Raw genomic sequence first — 22,917 nt, 5'->3', positions numbered from 1 at the left:
AGTAACATGCACATGCCCATTTATTGAAATAAAATGTGTGAGGAATTACATCTAGTTGAGTGTTTTTTAAGCAACGCCTCCTTCCCTTTCCTTTGGCCAGTGTTGGCTGATCAAAGCCCACTGATGCATAAACTTACAAGCTACCCACTTTGGTTAGCGCCAACTTGTTAGGAGTTCATCTGGCGATACACATGAACAGTAAATAAAAGTAAACTTGGCAAAAGGTCACCATTCTTATAGTGCTAAACGCGGCGGCAACACGTCATACAGATGCAGCTATTAATAATATGACACTTCCGATAAATAGCATTTGTGTTCAAGACTGCCTTCAAAAAGTACTCCGCCCCCTTTTTGTCTTGGTAGGATTTTAATTTTCGCATCACTGTCATTGATTATAGTGATAGGAAAATGAAGCTTCAAATTTGCTTCATGAACCAATTGCATTTTTTGACTCATTTAGGTGGTGCTGAAAGTACACACTTCTTTAAACCAACACCACCATCTAGTGGAGTCAAGAAATACAACAACTGGTTCATGAAGTACATTTGAAGCCTCATTTTCCCATCACTAAATGTGAGAAAACCAAGAATATTTTGGGGCCGGTATTAGTTGTACAGTTGGTTTCTTTCCAGTTTCTTAGCGTGGTGCGATGTTAGGTTTGTTATAAGATAGAGATTGTTGGTTTGACAAATATCAGGAAGCAAGTAACAGAATGTCGTCATGGAGAATTTGGCACAGGCACATGAAGAACTGCAATTTGAGTTATTTTTATTCTGCTTACAGACAGAACATGAGAGAGATACCCGGTGAATATAGCATTAAACTAATATTTTGCAGAACTGTAATCTAAACATCACTTTGTAGCAGTGGCTTTGCGATCAGCTCGCATCGGAAGCTCAAATAGACATATTTTGACTTCACTTTTATCGCAAATAAATTAGCACAACACATCAAGAACCGACTTGCTCAATCCTCATACAATTAGGCCGGCAAACTGAGCAGGTCAAAAGCACAGAAACATTTGACGAGATTCGTTCTGGACACGGCTCCCGAGTTACTTTCCAAGTTGAGGAATTGCATTACAAAAACAAAACATCATCATCACATCTACTCGATTAAATGCTTTATACAAACAAAAGCAAACCAAAGGAAGGGCTCATCCCAATGCATAAACATGAGCACAAACAGTCAGTGGATGAAGAAGAAGAAGAGCCAGTGAATGTGGGAACAGCTGCTCGACACACTAATCAAGGTCATCCACATCCTCCGTTGCAACGGTGCTAGTTTGCTCCGAGGTCACGCCTGCAGAACAACCGCACACAAACAAAACAAACAAACAAAAAACATCATTTGCAGGAAATACGCAATTTCTTCACTTCAAACCACTCAATTTTTTATGCTGAAAAGAAAAGCAACAGAGCAAACCAGCTCCAAATTATCATTCAAATACGCCACCTATATTTATCCCACGTGCACATTTAGAGCCCACTATTTGGCATTTTAGTAAAAGTTGGAAATCTTAATAAATCACTATTTGGCATCTTAGTAAATTAGGCCAAATATGTCTTGGACGTATGTCGTACTTGAGGCATCGTCATCATTGGGAGACTTCTTTTTGTCCTCCACGTAGCCGTGACTCAGCAGCTTGGTCATGCTGACCGGGGGCATTTGCTTATCGTGAGACCTACGCAGAAAACAGACAAAGTCAAAACTTCCCGTGAAAGCTTCATCCCGTCACCTCCATCCGTCTTGTTGTGGGACGTACTCACGTTCTCTTGTACTTGTTGCTCACAGACAGCCCCTCCAGCTGAGCTGCGGTACCATCAGGAGACATCTGCGGGACGGAAATGGTTAGCCGGCTTATAGCGCAAGTGTTTGGTTGAAACGCATGATGGGGGGGAAAAAGCCCAGAGGAGGATCACGGATGATGAAATGACAGACTACACGAAAATTAATGGGAAGCCTGTGAGGAGGAGGAGGATGATGATGATGATGAAGAAGCAAACCTGCATAACCCAAATAAGTAAATAAATAAATAAACAGTTTAAAAAAAAAAAAAAAAAAGGCAGGGACAAAAAAATGGCGACTCTTTTGATGTCTTCACCTTATCTTTATCATGAGTAACTATATCGGGGTCTCTTTCCCAGGTTGAACTGTTATCAGTGCCAAACGGTGCAAGCAACGGCTGCTTGCCGCCCTTGGCCTGGCCGTTGGGAGATGTTGCTTTGCTGCTGCTGTGAATACAAAACCACCGTCACATAGCATGAGCCGCGCTTCGCGTTCGGCACCTCGGAAATGTCATCAACGTGCACAACGATTGCACGACGACAAGATGTAAAAAGGCTTTTGTTCTCCATCTCAGTGTGACGTGACAATGCATCGTAGAAGTCCATACAATTTTTATATAGACCCAAAAAAGAATGTGTATGATTAATATTTTTTAATATGAATAATTTCATTTACCTGTTGGAGTCATCACCTGAAAACCAGTTGTTGGGACTGTAGGCTACCTTGGGCTTGTCATCCTCATCGTTGTCATGGCTCAACAGGCCTATGGCACCCGAATGATCTCATTTGAAAACATCCCATCACACATAATATAGTCACAGAATTATGAAGACCTTTATGTCCGCCTTGCTTAGCAAGCTTGACATAGTCCGAGTCGGACTCGAGGATTCCAACTCGCCGGCCGCTGACCCTCTCCACTGCTGTGCTTTCGTCAGCAGTCTGGGACAGACCAGGAATCTGAGATGTCGGTCCGGTCACACCAGTGGCTGCCGCTCCAGGCTTGATGCCTGCAATAAATTGATAATCTTGATTTGAACCAAATTGAATGTCAGAAAATGTAGTTATTTGTATGCTTACCTCCTGGCTTAGTCCTTCGATGGTTGGGTACAACAGCACTCATAGTGAAATAAATCTAAGAGAACAAATTAGGCATTTACTAATTAGATAAATTTAAATACATTATCACTACATAAATGATATAAATGTATAATAAGTGTGAAATATAAGCCCTGGCCCAGCCCATATTACATCAAAGTCGGCTGGCTATGGAGTATTTTTTTCCTCGTTACATTACGCAATGGTAGCGCAACAGGCGCCCCCTGTCGGCGGTTTATCAAGCTTCCCTGCCCAAGAATACGTTCATCATCATTGTAATCGATGAACAAATGAATGAAGGAAAGCAAAATATATGTCGTAAAAAAGTACGTTTTCCGGCGTTAGGGAAAATGCACTTATGCACTAACGTGTAATTACATAATATGGTGAGATTAGTTTCGGTTCATTTAATTTTGACTGGGTGAAATAATCAAACGTTTCCACGAAAACTGCAATCGAAAAAGAGAAGACAATACTAACGAAAACACAATTTAATCGCAGTAGCTGTGACAATAGGTAAATACACTATTACAGAGGCGATATGTGTAACAATGCCTTGCTAATGCGTTTAGCCGCCTAGAAGCTAGCCCGTCAGCGCAAAAACGACGCAATCAGACATTACTTGCGACAAAAATACATATACGTAATAAACGCTTTATAAACTTTAGTGTAATGCAGATGTACTGTTTGGAGACATTTACCGCCTGCTGTTTGTTCTTCAAAGAAAAGAGACGAGCAAATATCAGCAGAAGCTACTTCCTGTCACTTCAGCGACGCCCACAGTCAAAGATCGCCTATTGAGGTAACCCCAGTACTCTGCAAGTCTTCCCTCGACACACACACAAATCTTCTCTTTGTTCGACTTCCACGTTGTCGTGTTCTGCATGGTGGCTCAATTTCCAGCATTTTGCTATCAATATATCCATTGTCACTTCTCTCTCACCGTGGCCAGTCTAGCCTTTGGTTTTCGTGTTAACTGGCCCAGTTTCCAAAAGGGAGAATGTAAGAGAGCTCACTCTTGCACACATTTTCAGATCAGTAAATGCAGGTGATTAATTTCACCAAAAACCCAGTGACCTTTTGCTTGTGGAAGAGTAGAAAGGGCAGGGACTGTGGTTATTGGCAAACACATTTTAATTCAAATCAAGTGTTTTGTCACAAGCAGAGGTTGAATGAATATTCAAAATACGGTAACTATTCACATTTTCTGTAGAATCGGCCTCTAATTATAAAATGGCATCAATAATTCGGTTTGATAAGTGGCATATTAAGAATTATTGATCACAAGCAGTCAACTCCACAACCACTTTACTGTGGTCCATTTGAAACCCAGGCACCAATCTGGATACTCATTGTTTTCAAAATATGACCAACATTGTGCAGTTTTTGCATGCATGTGCGACAATGTGTCACTAACTGGCAACTGGAGTGTGTTTACTGTTGCTATTAGAGAAACAGAGCTTTCACGCGTGTTTAGATATTTTGTTTCAATTTTATCATCAGCCTGGTAATGATCATCCACAGCTGAATACATTTGGGATTTGTTTTTGTTTGAAGACAAGAGTAAAAAAAGAAAAGGCACTCATAAAAAAATAATCAAACTAGCCCTGTTATTGCATACAATGTTTTTTTTCCTTGACTGCTGAATCATACAAATTGCTTTTCTTGCTCAAGTACTTTTTCCAATTCCTTGCATTTATAGCTCTGAAAAAAAGGAAAAAAGAAAGACCCAAATATAAAGAATCTGGACTATTTTTGGTATTTTGACTATTTGTCATTTTCTGCAAATAACATTTTGAAATTTGGGAATTATGTTCATAGTAGTTTACAGAATAGAACGACATTTTTGCTTCCACTCCAAGACTTACGGTACCTGTAAATAGCAAAATCAGAGAAACTAATATTTATGCAATGGTCTGTTATCTCTTTTTTTCCCCCGAGAGCTGTAAGCTATTTTTAAATCTTCTTGGAGCCACTTGAAATTCTTATTTGACATAGACGATCATTTAGTTTAGCACCATTTAACCTACTTGAAAAAGAAATGATGTCATGGCAATCAAATTGATAGTCCCAACGCGTGCGTTTATCTCCTGCTATGGCCGATGTAGCTGTTCTCCACGCACAGCACCACGTAGGAGTTGGAGCAGCTGCTAGAAGTCTGCTGGAGCAGACTGCCACTCTGCAGCGAGGACGCCTTGCCGGTGAGTACATGACTATTCATGCGCCACGACTCGCAGAAAGCGTCCACCTCCCGCTGACCGTTGCTGACCGAGCCGTGCCACATCATCTTCTCAGGCCTGCCAAATAAAACCCGATTTTAGAATTCAAGCTCACCTAAACTTTAAAAAATTCTATTTCTATTTTTTTTTTTTTTGCCAAAGACAGCAATTTCAAATGGAAATACTTAAGATTTTAAATGATTGACAACAATGCTAATTAGCACAACATACAAGGCACAATTTGTTCTTTTTTGTGAAATACTGGAGTGACATTTTTTACAACTGCAAAACTTAAATAAAAATTGTTGAATTGACCAACTTCAAATTTGATTGAAGTTTAATTGTTAGCAATCCTAATTGATGACCAACAAAATGTAAATGTGATGTTTTTGACTGGGACATACCATGTGCTGTCGCGGAGAACATCTTTACCATCAAAAGAGTAAATCGGGACATTCTCCTTGATGGTGGCGCCATTGAAGATCGAATCCCAGTTGTCAAACAAAACCTCATCCTGATGAGACAAAAAAAAAATGTTGGTGGGGGGGCGGCCAAGTTTTACATTTAAAAAGCAGAGACATGTTGACCAATAATACACACTCAATATGCAACTAAGTGGTTATTGAATCTAATTTTAATTTTTTTGTATTTCATCTACCTTCAAGTTGAGTATTGGCATGTGATCTCTGTCAGCTCTGCGGACAATGCTCTGGAGATCTTGGAGTCTGGAGGACAAGAAGGCCCGGAAAGTTCCCTTCATTCCAATGCTTTGAGCCTGGCTGAAGCACAGGAAGTCGGCGCCCCGGATGCCCTTCATAGATCCCGTCTGGGGCTGGTTTAAGGCGATGAGATGGAGCTGGAGAAACCCCAAAACGTTCAATAAGACGCAAGTGACAGCTAACAAACCACGGCTTCTCCTTACCCCTGGACCAAATGTGTGACGGTGGACGGGATTCTGGACCACGGGTGGGGCGGGCCTTCGCTGAGGGGTCACAGCGTAGTATCGGCCATCTTGGTTATTGACCCGGTCTGTGTAACTGGGGTATCTGGGGTCCGTTGGGGCGGGGTATCGCGGCTCTGGCTGAGCTGTATGCCTTGTGTCAGGGCGGTATCTGCCATCGGGAAGGGTCTGGTCTCTGCCGTCGGGGTTTGTTTGGTACGGATAGTACGGCTGGCCTGAGTGACGTGGGTCGGGCTGAGAAATACGGTCCGGGTTAACTTGCTCTGTCCTCTCCGATTGCCTGTGGGAGTCGTTGGAGCTGCCGTGTGGGGGGTACGGAACGACCGGTGGCGGCTCCACGGCTGCAACCTCATTAACCTGCAAATTAGTTCATTCGATATTTAAAAGCTTCTTTAAGGAACTTTTCAGGATGATGGACATCCGGGTGGTAAATCCAGAGTGAGATACTGCTCACTTCAACTAAAAATGGTGGCAAGTGCTGTAATTTCAAAACACATCATGGCTAGCATGCTAGCTTGTGCCAGCCATTTATCCCGTTTTCTCAATGGCTCCATCTTGGTTCAATGACATCGGAGGCTTTGTCTACTACTGGTGCCATTGGAATTTTTGCCTCCCGGAAGTCCTTGCGACATCACGGTAAAATAGAAATTTTGAAAAAACATGCAAGACACTCACATCTACACTTGGTAATGGAATATAGCCCCCAAGCTGAAAAAAAAACGGAAGGAAATTCATGAGTTTGCTGCTTCTCTGGTACTTTTTGCAGAGAAGAGCCCCTAGTACCTGGATTTGACGAATCCCATCTCTGACCCGTAGGTAAAGATCTGTACGGTCTATGATGTAGACCAGAGAACCCTCAGGTTGTCTTCTAGCGGTGGCTGTCATGATGTCATAGGACTGCAACACTGTTACCTGCATGTCCATATAAAAACTCTTCCATCATCATCTTACATTGGGGCGGAACCAACTTAATGAATTCCTTAAATAAACCAGTCCAACCACAGAGGTCATTTTCTGAATTGCTCACCCCAGAAGCATGTCCAGGTGTTCCGGGTACTCCAGGTGGCCCAGGTGGTCCAGGAATGCTGATAGCTGTTATTCAAGAGGCAACGAAATGACCTTTCCAATGATACATTGAAAGCAGCAAGTACGTACAGTCGACTCGTTTTTCCAACTCACTATGCATGCCTCGATGAGGTCCGGGGAAGGAGGCGACGCCAGGGGGTCCAGGTGGCCCTGGTGGTCCAGGGCGGCCATCATAGCCTCTACCTGGTGGACCGGGTGGCCCTTCGGGACCCGGTGGGCCGCGAATGGAGTCCCCTCTGGGGCCCTGGTGGTAAAGTGGTTAGTCAAGTCCTTTTGTGCCATCAAAATGATCATTTGCTATCAAAATTAGCCGTACAATTTTAACTAATATAATAAACTAATCCTGAGCTTGAAAGTGATGTGTAATCTATAAATATTTCCTCTTACTGATCAACCTCAAGTGTTTGTGAGCTTCGTCCCAAATTACAACTACAGTATTATGATCTCACTGGAGGTCCGGGGACTCCCGGCGCTCCTATTCCGCTTCCTCCATATCGTGGGTCGTAATGGCCGCCGCCTGGTTCTCCTTTCTCTCCTTTCAAACCCGTTTCACCCTTCAACTCATTCTAGACAGAGAATCATTGTGAAATATCCTAAGTTTATGCATTTCATTCAAAAGAGGTGTCTTACCTTAAAGGCATAAATGTCAAAGTTTGTCCCGGCACCTGAATCGTAAGCAAGATGTTCATTTTAGGCTTGGTCCAAACGCAACAAGAGCATGTTTGAAGTCCAGTGGCGAGATGTCTTACCTAGTATACCAGGTAATCCGGGTGTCCCGGGGTCACCTTTCTCTCCTTTGCTATCTACAACAGAAAGAACAGCAGCTGTAAATTGATCCAGACAATTCAGAAGACAACTGATTGTGTTGCAAACTCACCTGGATAATACCTGGAATAGTCATCATAAGCCTGGAATGACAAAGTCGCAGGAATGATTTTGAAGGTCTTAAAAAAATTTTCCTACTTCAGCATTTACATGTGAACTTACTCTGGATACTGGTCCAGGAGGTCCAGGTGGGCCCGGGGGACCTGGGGGACCCTGCATCAAAACGTGGCGCGATTACTTTAATTGACAAAGTTCCAGTTCTCCTGAATCCCCGAATGAAAATATACTCACTTGGTACGTGGTACCGAACCCGCCGCCCGGCTCGCCTTTTTCTCCTTGAATGCCGTTCAGTCCCGGTCGACCCTACAAAATAAAATACATTGAGCATGTTGATATTTACACAAATGTGCTCATTTTTGTTGACTTCTGTATGTTGCTGAATAAAAACTAATAAATGAAATAAAAGCAGATTAAATACTCACTGGTCTACCTGGAAGTCCAATTTCTCCTTTTTGACCTGGAGGGCCATAAGGGCCCTGCAGAGAAAACAATTACACCGGTTTGTGGCACACAAAAAAACGCAAAGGCATCTACAATGTGTGCAGAAAATATACTTACTGGAGGTCCAACTGGGCCCGGGGGTCCGATATCTCCCTGTGGACAGAACGCAAAGTGATTTTTAGATCATGTCCATGTTAGTATAGTTACTTCTTTTTGTATACTTACCGGTTCTCCTGTCAGGCCCGCCAGGTACTGAGGTCGCCCATCCGAACCCAGGATGACACCAGGCTCTCCTTTTGCACCCTGAATAAATCACATGGTTTTTTTTTACATTTATGGTACACACTACTCACAAAACGTTTTTGGGGTGCTGGGACTTTCAGGGGAGATTTTATCGTAAAATCCAAAATACCTTTTACAGGTGAATTTCGATTGTTTTCTTTTGACTGCACTAGTCAATGCTTCAGTACTTAATTTGTAAAACAAACAAGGAGCTGACCACAGAAATTAATAACAGGTTTTGGGTCAATGAAAATAGACTTTAGAGCAGGTGAAACCAGGTCTAAGTTGTGGCGCAGGTGGCGTGATGCAATTTTGGAATGCATTAGTTGTATCTTCAGCTTTAATTTGAATTCAGGGTGGATTTTCTTACCTTCGTGGCAAACCCTGGAAGACCTGTGTCGCCTTTTTCCCCTTTCGGTCCAATGGGCCCCTAAAATAAATCAAGATGGAAGACACGTACGTATCTCTGTTTTCTTACATCTGGTCTCTTATGATTGCATGTCAACTCACAGGAAATCCAGCTTGGCCTGGAATTCCTACTCCCGTCTTGACAGAAAGACAGACATAAAGAGTTGTGAACCCATGTTGCCCTGGTTTTATTATTTTTTTCAATCCACTCACCTGTAAGGTGTCACTCCAATGAAGGTTGTCATGCTACAGCAAGACACAGTTGGGAGAATGAAGGTGAGTACACGATGAAGCAAAGGTGTGGTGGTTAGTTTAAAAAAAATTCGGACTCACAGCACCACCCCGATAAATGATCTGCCCAGGAGGTCCGGGAGGCCCCGGAGGTCCAGGTTGCCCTCCGTCACGACCTGGCAGACCCTGCGATGGGAACCAACATTTGGTAATATTTACTGTACATCTCCAAAGTGGTCTTTTGAGTCAAAGTATATCCTTGACGACTTACTTGTTCCCCCTTCTCCCCTTGATCTCCTTTCGGACCCTGAATTAACGAGGAAACACAGTCATTTGTTGATTTCACATTTGTTGGATTTTTTTTAAATAATATTTTTACTCATGTATACTGCAGCAGAAAAAAAAAACGGAATTCATCTGCCAGCTTACCAGTTGTCCGGGAAAACCATCCAGACCTGGAATTCCTGGTGGACCTCTTGGTCCCTCTGCTCCTTTGTCACCATTGCTTCCGGGTATACCTGGTTTACCCTAAAAATCCAGATAATTTAAATTAACATTGGAGACTTCGTGGAGAAAATGTACTACATGAGATGACAAAACGGCTTACCGCCAGACCTGGAATACCTGGAGTACCCTGGAAAACAGGACACAATAAATATTTATTTATAGCATTTTTTTTTTTTTATAACTGAGGGAAGGTCAGGTGTGACACAATACCTTTGGTCCAGGTGAGCCACCATTTCTCTCAAAGCCCTCTCGATCACTCTGTGGAAAAATGATCTTTTTGACTGCACTCCAAAATTTGCTAGTCACTTTTTATGTTACCAAAATGAAATTCCACAAAGATTCCCTGGTGTGCCTAATTTTCTGATTTCTGTAAGGTTGCTGTAGTTGACAGAAAAAAATGATAAAGTGATCGTGTACTCACAAAGCTAAAGGGGCTTGGCGATCCGGGTGGCCCTGGTTGTCCCGGAGGTCCAGGTGGGCCCATGGGACCCGGAAGCCCTGCTAACCCAGTCTGTCCTGGCGTCCCTGGAAGTCCCGGGTCACCACGAGAACCCTGCAGTGAACAAGTGTTACTCAAATCCTGGCAAAAAAAATTGAGGCTATTCCGCTGAAGGAGAAAAATTTCAAGATGAACCTCAAATACAAGTGAACTTAATTTGACTCTCTCTGTAATTTTGAACGCACGTGTCCAACTGTTTGCTAGCGTTGAGGAGGACCATTTATTTACAGAGCAGTTCTAATTACACATTGATGGAAAAAAACACCTGTTGTAAATTTTGCCGTCATGGTCTTTGTTAGAGAACAGCAAGCTGTGCAAATAGTACTGAAACAATGAACAGTTGAAGATCAAATTTAGTTCACCTCGTAAAGTCTACGGGCATTTTGGGTTCATCGTAAAATATATATTTTAGATATTTTAGATATTTCAATATGGTGGAATATATATTTATATATATTTCTTTTTTTGCACTGAAAGAGGATCGACCTATACAGGCTATTTATTTGCATCTATGTCTATTTTTGGGGATCTCAGCTACATTTGACATGATTTGGATGGGTAAACGATTCACAAAATTAGCAGGAAAATAAATCAAGTCTAAACAATAAATCAATTTTATTTAAAAAAAAAAAAAAGTACAATTATTTTCCATTTCCAATTTGGCGGCCCATCTGCAATACCGCCACGGACCACTAGAGGACCGCGGACCACCGGTTGACAATGTCTGCCTTAATTCATTCTGTGAGAGATGATCTGAATATCTGCATAAGATGAAACTCCCAAAAAGCCCTTTACCATAATTGTCTTGGTGGTTTTACATTCAAAGACTGCAAATTTCCATAACCCATATTTAATTTGATTCAATTTAATTAATTTAATTAATTTCCATAACCCACCTTCTCTCCAGCTCCTCCAAGAGAGTTGAGGTCACCGCAGTCGCCCTTTGGAGACCATTTGCAACATGTTCAGATTACAAGACCCAAACAGCCAACGTGCTTGCTATTTTAATTTAACCTTCTCTCCTCGGAGCCCAGGTTGACCCGGTGGACCAGTGAGTCCAGGAGAACCCTGAAACAGCACCAAGGGATTCAGCAACTGGACAGCTCAACACCTTGCCTTAATTAATTCTGGATCACACTTTTCAAACCAAAGCACGGTCGGATAGATACGCACCGGTAAACCATTCCTTCCAGGTGGGCCAGGAGGTCCAAAGGCAACTGGACCATTAGATCCAAGTGCAACTGATGTACCAGGTGGGCCCGGGGGGCCCGGGGGACCTGGAGGACCCTGAATAACAAACAACAAAGGTGATCAATTCCAAAATGATTCCACTGCCTTTGGTTTCGGGTCCACTCCCACTGGTCCAGTTCTTTGCATGCCCAAATATGGTACAAACTGGCTAGTGTGAGTGCACCCCGAGATTGACACTGCCTCTGCATACCCGGATCTTCTCCCAATCTGGGTATCCCGAGCCCTCCATGTCATCAAATGTCTGTGGAGGAACACAGTTAAGCACAGCAACATTTTTGAAATGTGTGTATAACATACCGGATGATTTCTAGCTCCTGGTCCAGGAGGTCCAGGTGGACCTCTGGGTCCAGGTTGTCCTTCACCCCGCTCACCCTGAAGTTCAGAGGTCAAAACGTGAATGTGATGAAATCAAAGTTCAACTAGAATTCAAAACTGAACCTTGTCTCCTTTTGCACCAGGAATTCCAGGCGTTCCTGGGAAACCTGGCGGCCCTTCAGGACCCTGAAGAAAAATAAAGATCCATGGAATAGAATGAAATTGAGTCTACTCTACTGTTGTAATATCCAGAACACACTTACAGGTAGTCCATCCTCTCCTGGGAACCCCTGCAACATCATTTACAATCAATAAGTTGCACTTATCAAGTAATACACGCTGAAATTCATCATGTTTCTGAAATTCTCTCACAAGCTCTCCATCAGCTCCCTTCGGACCAGGCAATCCATCTCGGCCCGGAGGTCCGGGAGCTCCGGGCACACTCTGTGACCCATCTCCAAGGCGGGTGACCCCACCCGCAGCCCCAGGGGGACCCGGCGGACCTGGAAGGCCCTGAGCGCCACGCTCTCCTTTACTTCCAAAAGTTGTGCTACCCTAGAGAGGAGGAAGAATCGATGTCACGTTTCTAATTCTTAAACAAGAATGTAGGGACGGGCAAAGTTCACAAACCTTATCTCCCTTTTCTCCCTATAAGGAAACACATAGTTTGATGCGGTTATAATAATGGAAATGTGAATAGGACCATAAACGTGCATATAGTGAGGAACTCCACCTTCTGTCCGCCACCTCCAGCATTTGAGGAGGAACCTGAGCCCGGGTCTCCCTTAGGCCCTGCGTGGCCTCTGTCCCCTCGGGTGCCTTTCTCTCCTCTGTCACCTTTCTCTCCTTTAGGCCCAGTTAAGCCTATATTGGGATGGAGAGGTGTCATTGTTTTATTTTTTTATTTAGCAAAAGTATTAGCAACTCTTCAGGATTTGAGTACTAGTACTGGTCTGAAAAAAGTGGTATTGCTAATAAGTCGATGCTTTGCATATATTTGACTAAAACTGCTGATGCAAGCAGTATTTTTTACTCACGATTCACTAACATGCGCCATCTTAATCTAATGTTTTTTTAATTGATTGTATTTGGTTTTTACTTTGATGGTAGTTTCTGTATTCTTAGTATGTATGTGAATATTGTGCTGTGACAATTTAATTTTACAGGATGAATAAAGTATCTATTTCTATTGTATGAGCGATTCATCTCACAGTCTCGTCACTTGGAGGCAGTGCAAAAATGTCAACAGGGGGCGCCATTTCAGCATGCATCTGGTTTGCGACGATCAAGCTCAAGTTACCTGTTTCTTTAAATCTGCTTCCTTTAATCAGCGGGGGCTCGGGCACCGGTCTGATGGATGCTGGAGTGGTCTGGTGGTACAATATGACGCAATCATAAATCTTCCACTCTCTTACTGACTGGTCAATAATGCCAGACTGACCTTCACTCCGCCTCCTGTCTGCCTCCTGCTGCCTTCACCACTACCAAAGTCGCCAGAGGCCTGAAAGACAAGCGGGTAGCATGTGATCGTTCAGACGTCAGGTCTCGCCATGGAGGAAACGCTTGGAATACTCACAGCATCAGAGTCGTCATCGATGTCGTCACACAAGCGCTCAGCCGCCCGAGAGTTTCCCACCAGCCTCAGATCGGCAATTTCGCCCTAAAGACACACAAGCGGCAGTGTTTTGAGGAGATGCGAAAAACATTTCTTGGAAGTAAGGAAGGAAGGAAGGAAGGAAGGAAGGAAGGGAGGGAGGGAGGGAGGGAGGGAGGGAGGGAGGAAGGAAGGAAGGAAGGAAGGAAGGAAGGAAGGGAGGGAGGGAGGAAGGAAGGAAGGAAGGAAGGAAGGAAGGAAGGAAGGAAGGAAGGAAGGAAGGAAGGAAGGAAGGAAGGAAGGGTAGGAAGGAAGGAAGGAAGATTATGGCTAATAGAAATAGAAAAAATAGGGTAGGTTAGAAGGGAAGGAAAAAAAAAGGAATGGAGGAAAAAAAAAGTCAAAATAGTCTACCGTTGTGATTATAAACTGCATTTTTACTTACTGATAAAAAACTTAAATGGAATAAATCTGAAATTTAAACTAAATCAAAAATCTAATTTATGACAAACTAAATAGTCATTTTTTTGTTGGTTCAAAGTATCATTTTTTTCAGTGTACAAGAAATTTGAACCCACGGGGAGGTCAAACATCATTCCAACATTTGAAGGTCATGCTCGTTGAACACCTGAAATGTGGCCTGCTAACCTCAAACTTGTCCTGGTCAGCCCCGCCAGCCTGAGCGACAAAGATGCCTGCTCTTCTGTCCAGGTCCATGGGATCCGGGGAACGCTCAAACTTCACCACTCGTGGCACCGCATCACAGTCCTGGTAGAAGGTCACCTGCTCCTCAAAGACGGACAGCGAGAACCGGCTCCATTTGTCCACCAGGCTCGGCACGTCGAAGCTGGCCGCCTCGTACGACTTCTCCGAACCAGGTTCGGTGTAGAAAAACTGCACCGTCTGGCGACCCGCCCGCACGGCGCTGAGCTTGACGGCCACATACATGAGCTTCTGCGGCCCGTCGGTGATGGAGAAGAGGACGGAGGGGCCCGAAGTGGATGGCTTGATGTGAAAGAGGAGGGAGAAGTGGCGGTAGAATGGGTTGGGCACATAAGCCATAGCCGGCTGGCCCGCCACGGCCCCCGAGGTGAAGATGTAGGCCTGGGTGCCGCCTGGCCACCGGACCCGACCGATCTCATCGGGTGGCGGATCTCCGATTAGCTGGAGCAGAGACAAACTGCTTTGCTCTGCAGGGAAGGAGCAGACGGGAAAAAATTACATCTTTGCAGCGATTACCAAAACCTTTTACCAATATGTCAAAGCCCGGCAGTGGCGGGACTAGAGTGGGGGCCACGGGGGCACTGATCTCCCCGCAAAAAATGCTTGGTTCCAGGCCAAATACATTTTTTTTTCACATTTCCTACTGTGGCCTCTAAGGAAAGTGTTTATTAGCTAAACAATTTGGGGGCGTTGTGATATTTTTGGTTGTTTTGTGGACCCCTTGAGATGTCCTTTCGCCCCCTGAGCAAAAAATCCTAGCTCCGCCAGTGAATCCCGGGGGCGAGATATGGCCTGTCAAACTGATTAAGTGGCCCACCACCACAAATAATCACTTTACTGTATGTTCCAAGAAACGTATTTGGTTCTTTTCCTTTAGGACAAAAATCTGAACCAACATTAAAAAAAACGACCCCACACCAAATACTTTGGCAACATAAATTGAGGAATAATTTTGTTGTCAGTATTTCTCATGGTCAAACACTGCAACGTCGAGTATTTACATAAGATAATTTTTTTTGTCCTTTTATTTATTTACTGCACAAAACAACAACAAATGCGTGGCCAGAAAATGACTAAAAAAAGTGCTGATATTACAGTTCCCATAGAAAAAAATTGTCTTGAGGCCAACAAGTCTCACAAGGGAGGAAGATTTTGGTCCAGATGCTTCCATGGGAGGGGGTGGCTTGGTGGCAGATTCATGAGAGAAACTGAAATGTGAATTCTGTGCATAAAGGGGGGGTCAGAGGTCAGCTGTTTCCAAGTGACGTAAGAACATCATGTTCAGTCGCAGGGAGAATCCATAACTCACAAAAGAAAACAAAACCAGGGAAAACCTAATGTGACAGTTTCATTAGTGAAGACTCAAGTCAAGATTGAGCACCAACTGCTCTTAGTGGTGGCTAAAAGGAGCTCAAAGCAGCTTTGGGCCCAGAACATGTTTTCACACAGACAACTCTGGTGGACTATTGTCCAAGTGGACGTGGAAGAAGGCGGGCAGGGTGGTCTGCTCCCACTTAGCAGCACCTGCTTTCCTGCTTCGGGGTTCCTGTGGTGGCAACACAGCTCGTGCAGCTGCCGTCTGAAATGATCTGAATGAAAGAACGTTTTGACTAGGGTGTCCACAGATTGCATTTCAGCCTGGTCAAAGTTGAATGTCCATGCACATCTGGAAGTGGTCCAGGCCGCTCTTTGCCTCAGGGGCCCTGAAATCTTTTTCTTTTTATTATATTTTTTAATAATAATAATTATTATTATTTATGTATTTATTATTTTAGTTATTTTTACGTATTTATTTATTATATATAGTTATTATTTTTAATTATTATTATTAATAATTAAAAATTATTATTATTATGCCTAATTATCTAAACAGGTGTTTTATATATTTGGTTCAATCCATTTTTAATTTCTCCCTAAGTAGTCCATTTCGAAGTTTCTACTCTGACTTGAAACCGTACTTCTGCTTTGACTGCGGTCTTTCATTTCAACACATTTCTGAACTTCTACTGAAGTCCTTTTGCCACTTGTGGTGTTACCAGTAGCAGCCATGAAGGCTCCTCCGATGACAGATGGAAGTGTCAAGCCAGTGTGACATGCACAAATGGGAAATCATCGCAACATCCACCCAGATGTTCCCTGCTGGCTCCTTGCCCCGAAACAACAACACAGTTGTGTAGTTCCCAGCAAACAAAGTGACCTCATGTTCCAGCAGATGACATGAGGACCATGTTTCACTAATCTAGCGCCTGTGGAACAACTGGCAGTAGCTCGGGGAGATGGATGGATGGATGGATGAATGGATGGAAGGGCAGGAAGGAAATACTTGTCAGATGTTCATGGGAAAGCTGACCGCAGGGGACCTGAAGCGCGCAAGATCCAATATGGCTGACTGGAACTAATGCCTTACAGAGGGGCCAGGGAAATGAACTTCAACAAATGTTTCCTTACACTCCCTTACTCTTGGTAACTGGATCTCCAAATTTGAGAAGCACCAAATATCAGAGAATAGAAATAGAGGAACATCTCCGGTTCGGTTACACAAGTTGACCGACATTAACACGCCCGCTTGCACCGAGCCAAGCGGATTTGATACGTCTTGAGGGATCGTCAACCGGGATGAAGCAGCTGCGACACCCATCAGATGTTCGGGAGTCAATTAAAACCGACTCATAGAGGATAAGTGAGAACTCTTGGAAACAAAGAAACGCATGAAGATCATGGCGTGGCTGCAAAATATCCAAATAGCTTCCAAGATTAGCGATCATAGAGATCATTCTAAAGGCCTCAAAAGTCCCTGAAATGTGACCTAGTACATATTTTGGGAATCTGCACATTGTCTAACAAGGGTGATTTCCCAGCCGCATAAATGTCTCTTTCAAAAAAAAAAAAAAAAAAAAAATTACGACAGAGACGAATCACTGCTTTGGCGGAGTGGGCAACTAGCTGTGATCTTTGCACATCTCACCAGGCCCTTTTAGAGGCCCCGTCTCATGGGGATCACAAAGATGCCTTGTTCCGAGCCTGACGCTGTCCCCCTCCCTCCCACAAGGAGAAGACATTTCCCCAGCCGCAAATGCCATCAGAAATGCCAACCGCTGCCAAACCGCCTGCCACAGATGCCCCGATTGTATTGGGACAGACGATGACGACACCCGGAAACGGAACAATGCTCATCGTTTGTTGTGGTGTGCTTTTTCTCAAATGGTCCAATTGCTATAAGGCGCTGGGTTGAAAGGACATTTTCAGAGATCCAAGCTTGCTTGGGTGGGGAACATGCGATAGTGATGACTGCATACAGAAGCAGCAACAGAAGAAGCAGCAGAGATTATTACGCAACAATGCAAAGCTGTTCAAGGCTTTCAATGAAAAGCAGCAATAAAATTGTGTGCAATGAAAGCAGACATGATCACCAGGAAGATCCCAGCATGGTGCCGAAAGTTTCAGCTGTTGCCTCCTCAGAGAGGCTAAAAACATGCAAAGCCAGTGACGTTCAAAAAAAGCAACAATGTGCGCTCAAGCACAATCAGGCAGCAGCACACAGGATGCGCTTGAAGGTTACCTTCCGAGTAACTAACAGACACACACTCCTTGACGGGCAGGAGGCCGCACTCCACCGGCACCTCGGCGCTGTCCAGCGACGCCCAGCAGCTGTCCTGCACTTGCTTGCAAAAGCTGCGGCAGGGCAGGCGCAGAGGTACCCGGGTGGGCGACGGGCACTCGGGCACCAGCAGGACGCAGAAGAACCACTCTGCGTGCCGGTGACAGCCCGCCCGGGTCACCTGCAGGGTGGCCCCCACCTGCTCCATGGATGTATGGTTGAAAAAATTGGGCAAGGTGAAGAACTGCGGGCGCTTTTTGGAGCACATGGGCCAACTGGACGGGACGGGCAAACAGCGTGGATCCAGAGTCCCGTTGTTCGCATCGCTTAAGTTACTGGAAAGGACCACAGTGTCTACGAGATCTTGCCTGGACCCCAATCCTGATCCGGATGCATCACCGGAGCCTTCCTCCCCCTTCCCTCCTCCCGAGCCGTCAACATTACCCGTCACGTTCCACTCAGCGCTCTCCACCTTCAGGGAACCGTTAGTAGTCCCGGGGCTGGTGGTCACATGATCCCACGTCTTGACCAAGTTACGGATTCCCGTAGCTACGTTGAGGATTTCTTCTCCAAGCCCTGACAAATCCTCACCCTCCTCGTTCACCTTCTTCACACCACTGGTCGTTGCAGGGGCGTCGGTCGAGGTCGGCGTGGTGGGCTCCGGGTCAGAGTTCCAGAACCAGGCCTCCAAGCCTCCAACACACAGAGCCAGGAGCAGGATCCTCAACATTGTGCTCGCCGCCTCAAAAGGTCCAAGTGTGACGTGCTGGTACTTGGACCCTTTTAGTCAAGTTGGTCCAGAACAGAGATGGGAAAAGTGCTGCAGCTCGGGCTGGAAGGGCACACCCCCCTCTCGAAAAAAAAATGGCTGGAGAGGGACGCGCAGGAGAAGCTTGGTCACTCGCCCTAAAACTCCTCCTCTTCATCATCCGCTGCTCGTCATTTTCATGGCGTTATGAGGAGCTGCGGGGGCTATTTAGGCAAAGTTTCCACACATTTATAAAAGACTTCAACGGATGTGGAGACTCATCATAGTGAAGGAAGTTGAAGAGCTCAGACTTAAAAAAAAAAAAAAAAAAAAAGCTGCAGAATGAATCCAACTGCTGAAATGAATTTGGAATGATTTAAATCACAATACAGAATACTACAATATATTTGCAATGGAATTTTACTTTGAAAAGAAGAATTTGGAGAGTGTAACAAATTTTGAAACATGCAAAGTTCTCAAGATGCTCTAAATAAGCTGAAGAGTTTGAATTTGAAAATGTGGAACCTTTTTTTTTTTTTAACTATTGAAAAATGTAGATGGAGCAGAATGTCCCAAAAATGTGGAGCATCATAATAAAAGTGAAGTTTTCTGGTGTCAGATAACAAATGTGAGGACATGAGAGGTGATGACTGATGAAAGATGAGAATGTGAAGCTACAACGAGGAAGAGGTCGTAAGGGGGAGGCTGTGTGCGTGTGTGTGTGTGTGTAGTGGGGGGGGGGCAAGGAGTGTAAATCCAATGGGATGTTCTCATAATCCACTCCTTCGCAAGCCTGTTACCTCATTTCAGAAAATCCCCCGAATGGTTTCCATTTCCAGGTTCTCACAGAGGAGCGATAAGGGGGAAAGCAGACCCCCACCCCAGCCACTCTGAGCCCCCAGTGCCCCCATCTGCCAAGTTAGAACATCCAGCTGTTGCGCATTCCAGCCCTCACATCTCCCACGCCACATCGCAAGGGGAGACATATTGCTCATCTGTGCATCGCGAAGCCCCCTTGAGGAATCGGAACACGACTGCCTGCAGCTTTGTGACCTGCGCCGGGTTAGCGAGTCACCTGGGCCGCTAACCTATCAATGACTCGCTTGCGTAAATTGAATTGCAGCAGAGCTAGATTGAAGACAGTGGTGCTTTGAAATACGAGTTTAAAGCGTTCCATGCTCACACTCGTAACTCAAAGCTAATGTAAGTGATCCAACTGCATCCAGGTCGCTGCGTTCACCCAGTCCCAAATATGGACTGAACAACTGCCGAATGTCAAGCAACATGGAGGCGGATCAAATAAATCGATTCCACGATGTGTTTTGCACAAAAAGCCAGCCATGTGTTTAGTGCGTGTGTTGAGTGCCTTACAAAACTAAACACATTCCCCAGCCAAGCGTCGCCAGCGCTTGAAAAAAATGTTGTTGCCATGGTGATTGGTTGCGGTTAGGGAGGGGTCGTCCATCTCGAGACTCCTGCTGCTAATTTAGCACAGATGACGACCGCTCGACTCGAGTTTTTACTTTTCTTAGCAGTTCAATTGTGGAGCAAACGTTACAAATCATTTATTACTCACTTGGCGTCCACACTATCACAATTTTAGGTTGGAAAGTGTTTTGCACAAATTGCTAGGTCATTGCTTAGGCAGCAGTATACCCGTTCGCCAACAGAGGGCAGCAGTGCAACGTTTAACTCGGATTGAACAATGGTATTTACATTACTGGACAGTACAAGTACTAAATACTCCAAATATTTACTGCTACTAGTAAAACTCGTTGTAAAATCCTACTGATAAACATTTAGTGAAGATGTCAACTTGTACAAAGTTTTTTCTTCATTATTGTCCATATGTGCTTGAATTCTGCTGGAGCAGTTTAGCATTTGAAGTTAGGGAATGCTCATCCAACCACAAAATTCGAGCTGTTGAGTCAATGCTGTCGAAGGACTTGCTTTTGTCTCGTGCTTGGAATTCCTCATGAGAAAGATGTGAAGTTGATGCCGCTGGCTACCTCGTTAAAAATTGACACCACTAATAACACTCCTGCACGTTTCATGTGAGACAGGCCGTGTTATGGCGCGCTCAACAAAGTGAGTGAGGAATTTAGTGTTGATAAGACTGTCTTATTGCTTCTTATAAGCTCTTGAAGTTGATTGTGGAAAAGTGTTTGATTTTTTTTTTTTATGGAAGTAGCATATTTCAAGGCACACGGATGTTCAACAGTATTCTAGGGTTAACTCGTGTTTTGGAAAGGAACCTATATGAAAAATAAAATACATATAATATATAATGCAGCTAATGGATTTTTTTCATGCTTTTCATGAGTCAAGTGGATACAATCAGAATGAGTGGGGTAGCTTGGCCAACATAATATTTTTACAACTATTCATCATAAATCAACTCGATGCCATTTGTTGACATTTCAAATGCTGTCCTAAACACAGAATGCAAACGTGATATATGCTCGCTCCATAAAAAAAAGTTGGCCAAACACGTGAAATCCATCTTAGATTATCCTGATGGGCTACAAGTACTGTAATGACCTCGGCAGAGACACGATGACTCGCAAGGTCAAGCGCCACTGACTGCTTTTATCCTGCAATCAGCAGCTCTCCAGAGAGAGCCAGAAATGTCCACCAAAGATAAAAGCCGATTAGATCTTAAAGACATCAATTGGCAAGACATAATATAAACTGTGCTGCAAGTGGATTAGCCCAGAACTGAGTAGAGGCGAGGAGGACCTTGGTTGCCAGTTAACATATTGGGCACCATGTAAGGATGATTTTCAAGAGGCCTGCATCTTAAGGCAAGCATGTTTCACAGCTGGAAAACAAAACATTGGCCAGTCCCCACAGAACACCTTGTGAGCAGCCCCGTTGCGATGGCAGATGTGATAGGATCGAGTGGAAGATGGAAAACAAAACAGCCTTTCAAGAGCTCATCACTCGACTTCCTCCCTCCCGCTTTTTGGCAGTCATGCTCAAATGACAGAAAACATTGCCGGGGCATTTTGATCAGCTTTGACAGCGTCTTTTGGGAATTTCATCCACCAAGTCACTAAAACCAGGAAATACTGTACTTGGTCATTAGGCCGCTTTTCTTTTCGGCTAAAATTAGCCCAGCACAGCCATGTTAAAAAAATGCACATCATATAACGACCCTTTTGGCAAATTGATGCCACATTTGATTATGCAACAGGAAGAGCGCAGTATCCGACTTCGTTGGCCTCGTCGGCCCCAAAATCACAGACGCCTTTCAAGCCCCCACATGTCTCAGAACATCGTCCAAAGACAAACTAAATATGCAAACTGATTCTTCTTGGTGTGTGCATGTGCTGAGAGGAACAAACAAGCCCCCGAGTGGGGAAAATCTAGCCAACTTGCAACTTTCCAGCTGTATCGGATCTTTACTGCAAACCTAAGTGATGATGCGCAGAACATCTGGAACAAGAACACACTTGTGTGTGTGCACGGCCACACACAAGTATGCACACGCGCAGCCGGCGCAGGTATCAAAGCATTACAGATGAGTGCTGGATTAGAATAGGATCCTGTTTGGATTGCTTTCGAGCAAGAAAAAAAAAACTTGATTGAAACGATAAACCGGATGCTTGGGGCTATTCATACGATAACTACAGATCTGTCTGTCTGTCTATAAATAGTTGGTTTACTTATTCTATTCCAAAAGTAGAACTTTCACTTTTCATTTGCTATAATCATCCAAATCACTCATTATTCAATTATTTATTCAATGTGACGTGAATCAACATGCATATAAATTTTACTTTTTAAAAGGAAGAGGTGAGGGGGGGGGGGGGGGGGGTACATGCACATGTACACCAAATGTATTGCTGAATAAAATGTGAACTGTACCTGTGTACTGGGTGTGTATCCGTTGGAGCTCCAAAAGCAGGATGATGCTGATGCTGAAGCAGGTCTGCGGGGTCAACCACCTGCTGCGTCCACGCATTCTTGCGGCCACTTTAAAGTTGGGGCTCTCCCCCTCCAGATACAAAAATGAGGATTTCCTGTCAGAAACCTGCAGGAGGACGCCCGATCATCCCCGGCTGAGCGTTGTGCAGTTTCTGGGGAGAAATAAATCAGAGAGAGAGAGGACAGCTTTCCCCGACCCCGCGCCCACCGATGCAGACAGGTTGAGGTCTTGAAGACACAGCAGTGTCAAGCTAGAATTACACAACTTCCTTTGCGGTGTTTTTCAAAGTAAAATTACTAATTGCCAGCGGCTGTCGCAACAAAGGCAACTCGCGAATGACATTGGAATGCAGACA

The 22,917-nt window shown here is 44.4% G+C and overlaps 2 protein-coding genes across 3 annotated transcripts; both read right to left on the bottom strand.

Annotated features, from left to right (window-relative positions):
* Positions 1-751: 751 nt before the first annotated feature.
* c2h7orf57 (chromosome 2 C7orf57 homolog) lies at positions 752-3,711 on the bottom strand. Its single transcript, XM_088368542.1, has 8 exons — positions 3,585-3,711; positions 2,866-2,920; positions 2,622-2,795; positions 2,464-2,551; positions 2,105-2,234; positions 1,770-1,834; positions 1,584-1,684; positions 752-1,302 (listed from the first exon to the last, which is right to left on the bottom strand). The coding sequence occupies exons 2-8, from the start codon at positions 2,906-2,908 to the stop codon at positions 1,244-1,246; spliced, it is 660 nt and encodes a 219-aa protein (XP_088224668.1). The 5' UTR covers positions 2,909-2,920; positions 3,585-3,711; the 3' UTR covers positions 752-1,243.
* A 288-nt stretch (positions 3,712-3,999) lies between these two features.
* LOC148401554 (collagen alpha-1(XVIII) chain-like) lies at positions 4,000-22,816 on the bottom strand. 2 transcript variants are annotated; one of them, XM_088368541.1, is made up of 41 exons: positions 22,502-22,816; positions 14,211-14,752; positions 13,545-13,628; positions 13,410-13,469; positions 13,269-13,338; positions 12,702-12,832; positions 12,599-12,616; positions 12,341-12,523; positions 12,232-12,258; positions 12,092-12,154; positions 11,951-12,025; positions 11,844-11,894; positions 11,576-11,689; positions 11,417-11,470; positions 11,299-11,343; positions 10,325-10,456; positions 10,114-10,161; positions 10,004-10,030; positions 9,826-9,924; positions 9,668-9,703; positions 9,499-9,582; positions 9,379-9,411; positions 9,268-9,303; positions 9,128-9,187; positions 8,701-8,778; positions 8,593-8,628; positions 8,457-8,510; positions 8,266-8,337; positions 8,137-8,187; positions 8,027-8,057; positions 7,899-7,952; positions 7,780-7,814; positions 7,599-7,715; positions 7,243-7,393; positions 7,091-7,155; positions 6,847-6,975; positions 6,739-6,771; positions 6,025-6,420; positions 5,761-5,958; positions 5,507-5,616; positions 4,000-5,180 (listed from the first exon to the last, which is right to left on the bottom strand). In XM_088368541.1, exons 1-41 carry the CDS (start codon positions 22,596-22,598, stop codon positions 4,967-4,969), a joined length of 3,993 nt encoding a protein of 1,330 aa, XP_088224667.1. In that variant the 5' UTR covers positions 22,599-22,816; the 3' UTR covers positions 4,000-4,966. The 2 variants fall into 2 exon arrangements, with proteins under 2 accessions (XP_088224667.1, XP_088224666.1); XM_088368540.1 differs by lacking the exon at positions 22,502-22,816 and adding an exon at positions 17,845-18,732.
* Positions 22,817-22,917: the final 101 nt, after the last annotated feature.

The sequence above is a fragment of the Syngnathus floridae genome, chromosome 2 (genome assembly GCF_059516105.1).
Source record: "Syngnathus floridae isolate MCC-2025c chromosome 2, RoL_Sflo_1.0, whole genome shotgun sequence".
NCBI lineage: Eukaryota > Metazoa > Chordata > Actinopteri > Syngnathiformes > Syngnathidae > Syngnathus > Syngnathus floridae.
This window is presented reverse-complemented; position numbering and strand designations above follow the sequence as displayed.

Bases quoted from the DNA above. Each gene is read 5' to 3' on its own strand.
- c2h7orf57 (XM_088368542.1), bottom strand. From the start codon at position 2,908: ATGAGTGCTGTTGTACCCAACCATCGAAGGACTAAGCCAGGAG. The intron at 2,796-2,865 runs GTAAGCATACAA...AATTTATTGCAG, and splicing joins TCGAAGGACTAAGCCAGGAG to GCATCAAGCCTGGAGCGGCA. The intron at 2,552-2,621 runs GTCTTCATAATT...CGGGTGCCATAG, and splicing joins TAAGCAAGGCGGACATAAAG to GCCTGTTGAGCCATGACAAC.
- LOC148401554 (XM_088368540.1), bottom strand. From the start codon at position 18,613: ATGTTGAGGATCCTGCTCCTGGCTCTGTGTGTTGGAGGCTTGGAGGCC. The intron at 13,339-13,409 runs GTCAGTCTGGCA...TTGTACCACCAG, and splicing joins AGACAGGAGGCGGAGTGAAG to ACCACTCCAGCATCCATCAG. The intron at 8,338-8,456 runs GTGAGTATTTAA...TTTATTTTGTAG, and splicing joins TTGGACTTCCAGGTAGACCA to GGTCGACCGGGACTGAACGG.